The 14415-nt window shown below is 40.0% G+C and overlaps 1 protein-coding gene across 1 annotated transcript in view; it reads right to left on the minus strand.

Moving 5' to 3' along the window:
* SYBU (syntabulin (syntaxin-interacting)) overlaps positions 1–14415 on the minus strand; it is a gene marked incomplete at its 5' end in the record, with an annotated part of 40260 nt that overhangs the window by 17569 nt on the left and 8276 nt on the right. Inside the window, one exon of the mRNA XM_009076886.1 lies at positions 8183–8380. Within this exon, the coding sequence (XP_009075134.1) occupies positions 8183–8380 (198 nt within the window). The remainder of the gene's footprint in view (positions 1–8182; positions 8381–14415) is intronic.

The raw sequence follows: 14415 nt of genomic DNA on the forward strand, positions 1-14415 counted from the left end.
AAATATATATATATATATAAATCCAAACTAAAAAGTAGCACTATGCTAATATTTTTAACCTATATTTCTAAGCATCTTTTCCTTAAAATATTTATATTCTGGTTATATTCCAGTATTATCTCTCAGAAGTTACAGTGCACTTGTTTCACTTTAGTGTGATTTATTTAGCTTATGACCAAAAAATACTTAATTCCTGTGAATTCAAAAAGCAAAATGAGATACAGAATGGGCAATGCTAGGCAGCTTGGGCAGCACTCCTCAGAAATACAACAGAGAATGCCTAAGGTTATCAAGGATAAATGGAAGAGGAAACCGCATCTAATTAGACCTACTTGAAGATCCATGCAAGATCTTCAAGCACAAACTTTCTTCCACAACTGAATGCCTTTCCTTTCTGTTTAAAAAAAAAGAAAAACGTAAAAAGAGAAATAGCCACAGAGACTGTGCTTGCCTTCAATAAGGGCTAACAGCAGAGCTGTCAGAGACCTGATGAGAACGCAGGAGATGGGGGTAGGATTCACCTAACTAAATGTGGATGTCTCCAATGTAGGCACCCATGTCTGAGCCAACCTTGGTCCCATTTTAGTCAAAAGAGAGTTAGTCAACATAACCAGTGAATTCAAGGTACTATGTATCTTATTCTAAAGTAAACACTTAAATACTTGGTCAAAAAGACTGCACACCAGATTCGCTGATTTCATTCGTTCTAGCTCCTTTCAAACAAAATAGGACCTTAGTGCACTCACACAGGCAGAGACAATTATCACTACATTACAGACCAGGAACTGAGGTCAGATAAATTACAGGCCATCTCTGCTCTATTCAGCTTGGCTCAAGACCATGAATTTACATTGCACTCACCTCCAGAACAGCTGCTGTAACCCCCAGAAGGGAAATGGCAGATTGACCTGTTAAAGCTGTTCCATGTCCTTTGTGCAATGGGACCAGTCACTTGGATCAGAGAAAGAGAGTCAGTCCCCATCTGCAGCCCACAGCTACTGAAGACTGTCTAAGGAGACATGTAGATTCAAATTTTACCTCTTCTGAATCACAAAACCTGAGGGATTTATGCCAGACAGAGAAGCTCCAATGGGATCTACTGTCTGTGCTGGGTCTATTGACCCAACTGGAAGGAAATATTCCAAAACTACCATGAGCACCTAGACATCCTGAGGTATGTGGGGGAAGCTGAGCTTTGCAAATGCTGGCCCCCCCAACAGCATCTTCCCCCCCCACCATCCCCCAGACCTCACAGGCTGGCCACCTTCCAAACCTCACAGCACTGACTGCTACAACCACCAAATCTCTGCAGGGTGACACCCCTCCAGGCTGAACTCCAGGACACAAGCTATGAAGATAGCATGGGCTTGAACCTGGACACAGTGTCCTCACTCCTGGAGAGTGAGTTACACTTGTGCATCCCTCCCGAGAGCATACCCTGCTCCTCTAGGACCCACAGCCTTAATAACTCCCTGTGCTGGCAGGTTGGGTAAGCAAATCTACACAGCTCCATAGCAACAGATGTGAAATTAAAGCAGATCCCATCAGTAAAATATGCAGGAGGGCTCAGTGCATGCAGAATTATTATCCAGAAATGATTTAATTGGGAAAAATCAGCAGTAGCTATTTTGTGGGGCCCAAAATGAAAGGCGAAGAGAAGGAAGAAAAGCAAAAGTAACCGAGGAAAAGGAACAGGGTTGAAAACTGACACAACTGTATTTGTTAGACTCTGTATTAGAAAAGATCTCAGAAACATTAGTGTCACAAAATTATGAAGTGCATATATAAGAAAGGGAGAGACTGATTAAAACTGTAAAGGAAATAAATGTTGCATATAAATGTTGCATAGTGTTGGATTTCAATGTCAGGATGGTTACACTGGCTGCTATCAGGTGTGGGACAGAAATGAAGCCTCTGAACCATGTACTTACATCTGAGAAAGGTGACACATGCTCAAGTGCTTCCTCCCTTTCTATTGCGAAAGTGATGTTTTAAAAAATAGATTGAAAGCCTTCCAGAAGCACAAGTAATTGACCACTATGTATCTGGTCTTTCCCAAATACTGAGCTCTTAAAGATCTTTCCTCATCTGGTTTAAGTTACTCAGGGAACCTGGGGTTTTGTTCTTCCTCTTTTCACTTGCAAGCTGAACCCCTCAGAGAATCTATGATTTACACTTACCAGTAAATATGGTCACATCAAAAGATTCCTTATTATTAATTCAAATACTTGAAGGAGGTACAAGAAACAAATAAATGGAGAACTAATGGTCGGTCATAGGCAAGGTGTACCATCATTTGATATCAACTCATTTGGTCCATCTTCAGAACATTTTTTTTTTTTGTTCTATGACCAATTAACACTGAATCTACTGTAGCTCTTTTCCTAATTTTAGTATTTGTATGCATGTGACACCATCAATATATTTAAGAAATTGAATATTCCTAGGAAGGGAAGATGAATCTTCCCATCTTCACCATTGAAGTTCTGACTGGTTGCAGGATGTGAATAGGCTGTATGCTGATGAAACACTGCATTTATAACTGGGTGAAATGTTATTTGACATATCCTTGCCAATAATTATCCCTTCTCCAGAAAAGGGACAGTCTTAGAACATGGCTTATGAAGTACTGCTAAATAAGTCACAGCAGAAAGTCAGACACCATTGATCTCGTTGATCTCACCTTTGTGCAATTCTGCTTTTAAAATGAAGAATGCCACGTTATTTTAAGGATCAGTCAAGGCAGATTGGTATCTTCAACTACAGGTTTTCCATTGTCTGTTGTTTTTGGTTTTTTAAACAACCAAACAATGTGACTTTGCACTTTACAATACATAGTACACCATCAGCGTTGTAAAAAGTGTTTTGACAGAAGAGGTAGATGCACTGGCTAGGAGTTATGTGAATTTCTTTGCATGCCCTAGTTTCTGTTCAAGTTAGCACATTCTCTAACTTGGTTTTTGCATTCTGTACTGTTTTTCCTGAACAACAGGGACAACAGTTCTATTATTTTTTCCCACTGCTTGCAGAAATTTGGTAGAGAGAACAAACAAAAGCCATGCAAATACCAGATACAATGTTCCTGGATAAATGCACCAGTAAAATGTGTATTTCTAATACTTTATCAGACTTTTCAAGACAAAACAAAGTCCTACCATTGCATCCTGCTGCAATCAGAAAGACCAAGTGAAGAGTGAAGTGTATATACACCAACTCATCTGTTTTTCATGTGAAGCACATACATACATATATATCAGTCAGACTCTGTTATTCCCACACTGTCATACTGAAATGAGGAAGCAAGTTGACAAGAGAGCTGTAAAATCATACAGCCAAATGTCAGCAATATAAGCTAAGTCAAAGCCTTTATGTTTTAAAATAACCAAAGTGAATGCCTTTAGATTACATACACATATGGAAATAGAATAGCAATATGGATAAACTCATCTCCTAATTTATACTAACTGATTAACTAGTCACTACTCTTTGCTTGCACAGAGAGCCTCCAGAAATAAGCTCCTGCACATTTAGTGTCCTGGGAAAATCCTCACACATTGTACAATAAAAAAAATAAATCAGGAAGAGTATTATGTTTTAACAGCTAGATATCTTTTAACAGACAAGATATAATCTGCAGCTCACACTTGCATTTCCTCTCTGATCTATTTGGCTTAATTAAGCTCTAACCTTAATATTCCCAATTGTCCAGGGTCATTTCCCTTGCCTCCTTTTTGATCACTATCAGCTCCAACACTGACTAAAAAAGCACCTGCACCTACTGAATACTCACAAACAAATAAGGCAAATACATTCTGATCCACCTGTCTCTCCTAAAACTTGCAATAGGCCTAAAGCCTTCAAAATTAATCTATTCAGATTGGGCCATCCTATCCCAAAGCTCATTCACTCATGACTTGATAAATTCACCAGAAAGAAGCAGGAAATATCATTATGACAACATATGTTGAGCACAACATTATTTACTTTGCCTTGAAGCTAAATGGCATTTTTAATTGAACAGTGATTTCTAAAAGTTATTTTTTTAATCTACTTTCATTTTTATGAACTTAGCCAAGAAAGGGCAGGAAAAGCACAAACTGTACCCTGCAACTACTTAACTACAGATCTGGGTGATGCATTATTTACAGGAAAAAAACATAACAGCTACATAGGATTACAGAGTCACTGTGGGGTGGAAGGGATGTCTTGAGATCACCTCCAACTCCCCGCTCAAGCAAGTCTAGTTGAAACAGGCTGCGCAGGACCATATCCAGATGATTTTAGAATATCTCTATGGATGAAATCTCCACAACTTCTCCAGGCAATCTGTGCCAGTGTCAGATCACTGTCACAGTACAAAATGCGTTTTCTTGTGTTCAGATGAAATTTCATGGTTTTCAATTTGTGCTCATTGTCCAATAAATGCAGATGCTCTACATGGTGAAATCTTCTGAGATTTTCCCATTAATTTGAACAGACCAAAGCTTTAATGCCTGAGCTCTCAATGATCACCCTTCTTGAAACCTAATCCATAGCTGTTCAATGGCACTGTAATCCAAAATGTTGCTATTTTAGCCATATTCAGCAAAAGGTGGCCAGATGGTTTATCAGCAGTGAAAAAGAATAACTTTTTTTGCATAGTCTGCTGCAACCTGGAATGGTTATTACTGAACTGAGCTGTAAATGACAGCCAGCCAGTCCTTACAAGGTCTGGGAGCTTACCCTAACTGTAGCTCACCTAGGTATTTGTTTGTGCAATGGAGCTTATGCCTCTACTCTGCAAGATCCTGAATGTGCAAAAGGGGAAAGTCTGGGACAGCCTTAATGTTCTTTTCTTAAGACTTAATAATGTTATGTGAAACTTCAGCAATTCCGTGGTCTCTAAGAAACAGCTTCAACAGTAACCTCAGCACATTGAGTAAACTGTCCTAAGTGTGCCCATAACATCAAAAGCAAGAAAGACCAGCATCTTGACAGAAATGCTCAACACATTCAGCTGATCAGGTGCTCTTCTCAAATTCTGATGCTCACAGAGATTTAAATACATCTCTGTGTTAGTTTAAACATGTGCGGCTTTTAGAAGTGATGGACAATTCTGCCAAAGATTCTCTTCTTTATCCATGTCTTTGAAAGTTGATCAGTACTTTGCAACTTGCAGATCCAGATTTTGAATCCTTTCATCAAGCACTCTAATGGAAGTCGAAAAAGGAGCTGAGAAAGACTCTTGAAGGAAGCAAAACAATTCCCACTATTCTCAACACAATGTGGACATGAGCTGCAGGAATTCAGGTTGGATCTTCGCAGGATGACTACACCAAGAATGTGAATATTTAGAAGTGTCTATGATCCTGTTTATTCAATTACAAAAACTGAGCATTCAGCACAGCATTTTGAGACAAAACTAAGACTAATATTCATTAGAGGTTTTTTGTGCCTTTTTTAGAGGGCATTTTCTGCAACACATTTTATATTGCTTCTAATATTGTATATACAAAAGAAGGAACAACTTCTAAAGTCCAGAAATTAAAAGGCTTCTAACTTTGTCCTGGAGTGGATGTTATATATGTTTCTTAATGTTCCTTCCCTCTTCATCCTTCCCCGGGAAAGCAGGCACAAGTTTTAGGCCAAACTAACACACTGCTGTGATTCAGATTTAATGGACAATAAAAACCATTACCAACTCTCTCAAATGAATAATTGCTTCACAATTATAAATATTTCAGAGGTTTAGCAAGATGCATTCCAGGATTATGTATGGTTCTCTATGTAAACAACATAAATTATAAATGATACCCAAATCTAGTTTAATACTTCAAGAGGTGAAAATTACTTAGATCCATATGACAATGCCTTAGGCTGTTAGAGAAAAAAACAACCAGGCTATGTTGTATTTTGTATTTTGAAGTACAAAAAAGAAAGATCAAGTGATGTTACTAGAGTAGCAGAAAAGTATCAGAACTTGGGAACAGCCTAAAAACATCCCAGGGTTCATTCTCAGTGCTATCTCACTCTAACATTTCCTGAATAATCTAAATATTTGTGTGTTTCTTCTGAGATTCAGCATGTTCCAAGAAAACAATCCTAGAAACAGACATATTTTCAGCAAAATGACAGGCATTTTGAATGTGCACACTGATTGATGTACTTGCCTACAAAAATGTAGCACAAGACATGGTAAAAGATAGTGGTAGGCTGTATTTTTGTGTCTCATGTCTGGCTCTTGCTATGTGGTCATTATCACCAGACATTTCAGATAAATATGCAGTAAACACAATCTCCAGGAATCAAGAAGGGCTTCTAGTAAAGAGAAAGATACTATGCACAACTCCTTTTATGTACTACAAGGACATGTTGCTGTTATTCTCCCCCCATATCCCACTTCCCTTCTACTGTTCCTGTTATTGCCGTGTGTTTTGGTACATGGCAATGCCTCCTCTTTGCACAACAGCTAGATCTTCCCGACTGAGTCACCAGAAATTCATGTGCAAGTAGGTCATGGAGAAGAGACTGAACTCATCTGAAGCCAAGAGATTGCAATGGAAGAGAATGGCACTAACCACTGTGGCCAGCATTAAGGAAAATGAACCCCAGCTGTCCCCTGGTGTGCTTTCCATTTCTGAAATGTCCCTCACTTGTGTCAGCTCTCACACTGACTATGATGTGATTTTGAACAAATTTTCACTAAAGGTCATGAGATATTTAGCAAGAGGAACTTAGAATTACTCTGTAAATCAGACCCAGTTGCTTCTCTGAGTTTTGATGGATCTCAAGAGCAATATGCTTGAAATTTAGAGACAAGTTTTCCAACCTTAGAGATCAGTGCAGAGGTACTGACAGCTACATAGTGGCCCACTTACAAGAACTAACTAAACTAAATCTGTTCAAAGACTTGAAAGCAATCAAGTAATGTATTGAAAAAGGTGCGTTAAGTCTTTTCCATGTATATACTCTTCAGTAGAAAAAAAACTTTCAAAATTCATTATCTACATTTTGCTAAGCCTCATTCATATTCACAAACAAAATGGTTCTGGTAGCCGTGGCTGCAGATCTGTCTGTTGTACACCACATTCACTGCATTTGGCCTGCAACAGATTCCTTGCTTTCCTTGCTTTTAATGGAACAGAAATCATGAAAAATATTGTCAATCATTCATTATGCACAGCAATGGTAGACTGGGAACACTCAGGTAACATGGTACTGTTAAATGAGCTGAAGAACTGGTAGGGACAGTGCTAAGTCAGACTTAATCAGCCCTTTTAATGACCAAGCCAGTGAAGAGATTTTTCAACAGATTCTCTGCTGTTTCTGGATTAAACATGGTGCTGGCAAATCTGAGGTGGCTACACATGAATGAATTTAAATTGCTTCCAGAGGTAAAATTACTCTGGAAAAAATATAGCCAGGAGGTACCTGAGCTAGTAAACTATGTCAGTTCTGTAGCTGGCTCTGTACAGGGCCAGCTCTGTCTCCATGATTAATTAAATAACAGCACAAATATCCTGACCATTTGTAATCAAGAGCTGCCTGTACATGAATCACAAAAATATTTTAAATCTACTCATTAAAACTACAGCAGCCAATGGCACACCAGGGTATTTGGTCTTGGATGTACAACAAGCAGGTGCTGATTTAGCTGGTGGTCTGAGGTGGTCCACTAGCCCAAGGCACTGGGAGACATGCCCTTGGTTCAGCCAGTGCACTACAGGTCCAAATCTGCCTAACTCCCACACACAGGCTGCCTGTCCTCTTGCCATGGTTTGACATGTTGTATCCCCAGAGCTATCACAGCCTGGCAGTGTAAACTTGAGGCAGCATCCAACAATAAATATAACATCAGAAGACTTTGCTAGCATATTAAAAGCCATTCATCTTTCTTTGGGCAGTGAAATATGTATGCAATTACCATTAAACTGGATAAAATCCGTTCCAGTTATTTGACATCACCATTGAGCCTCATATAAGAAAGTGAAGATGTAAATGAATTATATTTCCATGAAAAAGACAATACCAATAGTGTTTTCAAATCTTGCAGGTAGCTCCATAGAAAGAACCCAACTATATTTTTTATTTAGTATCAGCATTAGGGATATCACAGGTGGCACAATGCAAAATATGTAGACATCTGCAGGTGGACCAGTCAATTAGAAAGTGTAATTAAGGAAATGAAAGGAATTATACTCACCGGGCTTTACAAGGCTTGTCTTTGTCTCCTTCTTATATCGAGCCAGCTGTGTGTTCCCTTCACTCATTGTCCCTGGACTGAATTTCTTCCTGGAGAAGTCTCCATCGCTACCAGTGCAAAAACTGATTGGACTGTTTCCAGCATCAGAAGGAGTCTTAACTGGAGATACTGACTGGCTACTAGGACAGCCAGTGTCATCTGAAGAGAAAAGGGAAAACACCAACATTCCTAACTAGTAAGTACATGAATGCAGCATAAAAAGTTTTTAAGAAGTGTTTGAACTACAGCTCTTTACAGTAAATGGTAAGCAAACCCTTGGCTCTGAAATCCGGTGAGAAGCTGTTTCACCCATTTTGTGAAGAAGTCTTGAATACCTTATGGCAGACTAAAATGGCAACTACTTGTTTACTAAGTCTGACAAAATACAAAATCAAGGGCTACATAATGAAAACTCGTATCTAGGATTAATTCTGTTAGCTAGATTAGGGAATATTACAGCACGAAGATATGCACGAGACAGAAAAATGCATTGTGTAGTGCACACCAGATGCAGAGCAAGCATTGGCCATATGCTGTCCTTCAAGAAATGTTCCTGTATCTGCACAAGAGAACGATCTACAGCCCATATGCACACAGTCAGGAATTTAATTAAATGGAATTGATAAGAGTTTCTCAAAATTGTACTTCCTTTAAAAGGAAGCATGATCACAGAACTCTTCCATTCCTGACAAGTGACTGTGAGGTACCTAGTTCTGAAGAGGTTGCCTTATACACAAACTGCTTTTGTTTAAAGCTGAATTCCTCTGACAGCACACCAGTGCTCCAGGGCATCAGCAGCCATCCTGGGAAGAGACCCATGTTCCTGACCTCCAGGGATACAAACACTCCAGCTCCAAACACAAAGTAAGAAGTCTGATTTTGAATGACATCCACATATCAACCCCCCACTGCCCCTTCATCTAATCACATCACCTGTACTCTGCAGTTCCCCTAAAAGTCATGGTGGTTTAAGTGATACACAACAAACCCAAACACACTACTCTGACTCTCCTGGAGAAATGTAATTGTTTGTTCTTTCCTATGGCAAAATGAAGGCTACAATCCTAATTATGCAATTACACTCTTCTCCTGGTGCATTATCTTTAGCTAACATGAAACCCAAGTACCTGCAACTGAGCCAAATAATTTGCATGACCATACTGCACTTACTACTTCCACCCTGTTCATAATTTAGGTCAAGCCTCATCTTGCACTGAGCTTTGCATGGGTGGATTGATTTAAAAGTCAGTGTATGACTGCATTTATGAGGCAGAAGGGACACTTCATATGATCTAACCCCTCCTTGCCCACCTTCCCTCCATAGAAAAGAGCACCTTTTGCTGCTGTTAAGTACTGCTCCCTCTACACAGCAGGAAAACTTTTCAGTTATTCTACCCTCATCTACCTGTTCCAATGTTCTGCTTCTCATTTCTCCATGTCCTGCCTCCAGTTCTGATCAAGGCACCCACAGGTCCTGACCCACAGCTATATGCATTAGCCTGTAGGAGCAGCCAGCAGCCTGAGGTGCTGCATCCCAGGCCTGTGCCAAGTGCCAGGCATGATGCCAAGCCATGGGGCAGCCCAGCCTACTGCCAGAATCACCTCCCAAGGCACAAAGGGCAGAAACAGTGCAAAGCACCAAATCCAGCTTAATCATATTTAATTCTTTCAAACCATCACAATTAAGCCAACAAGCATCTCCTCTTGCCATCTTGTTGCTGCCTTCTGCAACTCAAAAGTAGTCCCTTGAAAAATAACAGGAAAGAGAAGACTGCTAATAAGGTTTTCAGCCTGTCCCCACATTCATCCTGATGAAAGCAGGATTGCTGCACACATGATTTTAGTTTACTTTTTATCCTTTCCATTTCATCAACATCACAATATAACTCAACAGAGAGAAGAGAGAAGGTGGCAAATTCCTCCCACATCAACAACCATTTCCTTTTCTCCAGGGTTCAGTCTCTTCCACAGGCTGAACGAATGCTACCTACAGGGCAGTGGATCAGCAATGCTGAGTGAGCTTCTGAATTACATTTAAGCAGCTCCTTTAGCTATGCCCAAAGTGTCTTCTCTTTAGAAGGACACAAACATTTGTAAGCAAATATATTCAGAAATAAGTGATGGTTCATGCAGTTTATTTTTAATTGTGACTTTTCCACTTAGATATTTTGTTATATGGCATTATTTTCCAAACTTTGTGTTTAAACCCCGCCCCCCCAAACTCAAAAAGCCCCCACAAGAAACTATTCACTTCATCACTGCACCAATAAAGTCACTGTGATTCCTGCACAGGTTCTGCAGACCTCACAGATGTGTTTTATATGAGAGACTTGATATACAAGTAACTCCCGAAGCTATAGAGATGCTACCTGGAAGAATCAGAGGAGCTGATAAAACTTTTAACAATGAAAGAACTAAACTACAGTGTTAAGAATTGGGGCATTAAAAAACCCAAGTATGTAAAACTAACTGCAATAAGGAAATAAGGTAGCTAAGGAACACATAAAAATAGCATAAAATATTTTAATTACTTCCCCATCCAAACATTGCCTCCGATATCACACTCATGATACTGTACCATCAGGTTATGTAATATTTACATATGACATTTGTTTTACCCTTAAGAACTTCAGCTTTCATTGCACCAGGGCATTTATTGGAGGAAAAAATGAGCCTGGCACAAAGAGTATCTATTCTTAGCCCTTGTGACCTTTAGATACATCAATAACCAGGTGAGCATTCCCACCCTAGCTGCAGTAAATGAATGACTTTATTGTACTCCCTCTCCTCTGCTTGTTATTTTTAATGTAATCTACAACTTCTACTCCCCCTAACTAGTATTAGCCAGAAATGTGAAAAAAATTATAATTTTTCCAAATCTAGGGTAAGCTGCAGAGAAACATTTTTCTGTGTCAGCATTTTGAATAACCAAAATGTTTACTACCTATGAAATGCTGGTGCTCACCACCAAAGGCAGGCAAAGCTCTGCTGTACACTGGGGGGATCCACCTCCCACTTGACACACAACTCCCCATCCTGCCAAAGGGAAAAGTCCTGGTGAACAGTGAGGTGCTCTCCAGCTCCTCAGTGCCAGCCCAATTCTGGCTTCAGCCTTCTACCTCTGTCATTCCCTGTTATCAAAGCCCTAACAGGCTATCTATTTGTATTTAACACTGTAGGTGAACACTCCACAGAGAAGCAACAGACTTCCCTGTGGACTCTGACAGCACATCAAGCTAATACCCCCTCCACCTTGTAGAAAGCCTGACCATCCACCCTGCTCACTGCCATGGCAAGCACCTTTACTCCTCATCTGCAAAAGGAATGCTGCAACTGTGGTAGTGAGGGTTCAGTATTTCCTGCAGACCTGAACGTTCCTCTCAAACCCTGCTGACAACTCTCATGGAGGAGGCACAGACCTCCAACTGCCCAAAAATAGGCCAAAATAAGGAATCTGTTTCTAAAACTGGGACAACAGGAACAGATGAGCCCACGACGGGATTCACTTTTTGTTAAAGGCATGACATAAATGTAGCTTTCAGCAAGGTCAGTTAAGGATTAGTCAAACTTGGCAGGAGTTTTGCCCCAGTAAGGATTTCAGGTCCAGACTTCTCAGGAATACAGGTAGACTTGTTCTATCTTCTCAGGCAAGCACATGAGCATCAGGAAGACAAAAGAGGCAAAGCTGGCAAATAGTGCTGTGAAAGCCTGTACTTCTGATCTTGCCTGTATTATTTACTTGCACACAACTTTCATTGCTTTCTCTCATGGTGTCTTCTTTTTTTTTACAGTGGTCTCCTAAGAGTGTTCTGGGAGTAGGCTTTTCCTTTGAACATCAGCTGGATTTCATCACTGAAACTCTATGTCCAAACACTCTCCCAGATCAGATATGCCTGCCAAGTTTCAAAGTCAGCATGGGATAGTGTCTCCTCGAAAAAAAATCAGGGAAGTTGCTCAAAATACTCTGACATTTGCATGCACTGACTAACTTTTTAATAAAGTCAAAATATAAACAACAGTGCTAAAAACAATAAGACTCTAACAACTGACAAAAATACTGTTCTTGTAGACTTCTAGAGTATATGTTGTGATGTGATGATTTTCTCTGATTTTCCAGACAGAGACTTTAGAAGTTTAACTGGAATATGCCTTAGAACCTTCTTCAGAAAAAATACTGTCTTTTCCTAAAAGCTTCAAGAAACACTGAGCATACAACCTCCTTATATAACACATCCAAATAATTAATGATGTTCACACCAAGGAACCAGTGACTTTTTTTTATTTTCACTGCCAGATCTAGTTATGCATTCCGGTGAGACTGAACTGTCCAGTCCCTACCTGATCCCTATTCCATTGTCCCACTTTCACCTCCTACTAAGGTTCACTTGACCAGTGTTCAGGCTGTACATACTCTGAATTTCCACCAAGAAATATGGATTCCAGAATTAAACATGTGCGTCTCAAGAAATTTTAAATGTTCGCTGTACCAAGGCAAAAACAGTTTCTTGACTTTTACCTGATGGTTCTTTCCATTCATCCCAGGATCTGTAAATCCAAGTAGGCACAGCTCTGCCAGGATGGTGCACTGCAAACTGGGTATTGAAAGTGAGGGTACTACAAAGGACATTTCAGAACTTTTCAGGGTAATCTTCAATCTGCTTGTCTTCCACACATTTTCTGACCTCCCCTATGAATTGCTTTGGTCTTCTTTTCATGACTGTACTTTAGCATAAGGAAGCTTTCTGCTATAGTGAAAGTTGCTGACAGACACCAGGGGAATATAACACCTCGTTTGCACCTGTAAGGCTCTTTCTGTATTAAACTGAGAGAAATAAACTCCTAAGGAGAGTGAGTCAGAAGAGCCTACTTCAGGCTAAGTCACCCCAGTACTTCTGAGAGTCTCACCTCTCTCCATGGACTAGCACAACCACTGCTCTCACTTGGGCAGCTGAACCAGTGAGGGGTAAGGGCTCACTGCCCAGGCAGAATACACTGCAAATGGGAGATTCACAATGTCATTCTGAAGCAACTGGTAAAAGCAGAAAAAGCAGCAGATGAAACACAATAGTATAAAATTAGTACTACACATAGAAAGATAAGAGGTATGAACACATTCACATCCACACCATGAGGGTCTCTACAGGTATAAATCCTACCTCACCACAACACATAATGGCCCTCTGGAAGCACCCTCATCTGCCCAGCAACTACTGAGGGAGCACAGTTTGGGGTAAGAAGTGTGAATATTCTCTCAGCTTCTGATTGTACTAAAACTTCATTTTTACTGAAGCCATTCCAGTAGGTGAGTTTAGGTACTCATTTGCTACTAACAATTTGTCACCTGCAAAATCATACAGACTGCTGAATAAAAGACTTAATAACTTCACTAAAAGTGGAGTCCTAAAAATGCTACGAGTTTTGGTCTTTCTGATCAATTCTAAACTCACTTCACAGCTATTTTTAAGATACGTTTGGCTTGATATTTAAGAAAATTTCTTGGAGTATCATGTGCTTCTGAGACAAGTGTCTTACCAAAAGTCAAATGCACTAAAGAAGAGCAGAAGGACAACCAAAACTATACCCCTTGCATGAAAAGAGAGGAAGCCTACTTATACAAAATCCTGCTAAGCAAATTAATTCCACATTTAATCTCAGTGTCTCTGCAGGCAGAACTGGAATTAACTATGCTCCATTTTGCATGTGAACAAAAGCAGGCTAGCAGCTCCACCACTCCCTGAGGTCACCTGCAGAGGCTGTGCAAACTCTTATCCTTGAGGGGTTTCTAGACATGACCTTAAGTGCTGTGACATAGTGCTGGAAACTGTCTGGCATCAAAACAGAGGCTGGATGAAATGATCTCCAGAGGTTCCTACAACCTACATACTTTTCCTTTACATTTGTTAGATATTGCACAGCTAAGATACACCCTGTTATTCCAGTCCATCTTTCAAGCTGGATCTACCTTGTAGGCAAGTAAATAAAAATCAAGATTAAACATCCTCAAATTCTTTTGATGGTTGCTGAAGTTCTTATCACTAATATATAGGCAACTTTTACACCTGTTCCTCACCAGCCCCTTTGACCTCACTCTGTCACACCCACTGATCAGCAATGGTCACTGCTGAAAAGTAAGTATGAGAGCTGCTCACACGATTTGGTAAGAGGTCCTCTCTGCTCAGTCACAGCATGGCAGG

This window comes from Acanthisitta chloris, unplaced genomic scaffold, assembly GCF_000695815.1.
Source record: "Acanthisitta chloris isolate BGI_N310 unplaced genomic scaffold, ASM69581v1 scaffold2406, whole genome shotgun sequence".
Classification (NCBI taxonomy): Eukaryota; Metazoa; Chordata; class Aves; order Passeriformes; family Acanthisittidae; genus Acanthisitta; species Acanthisitta chloris.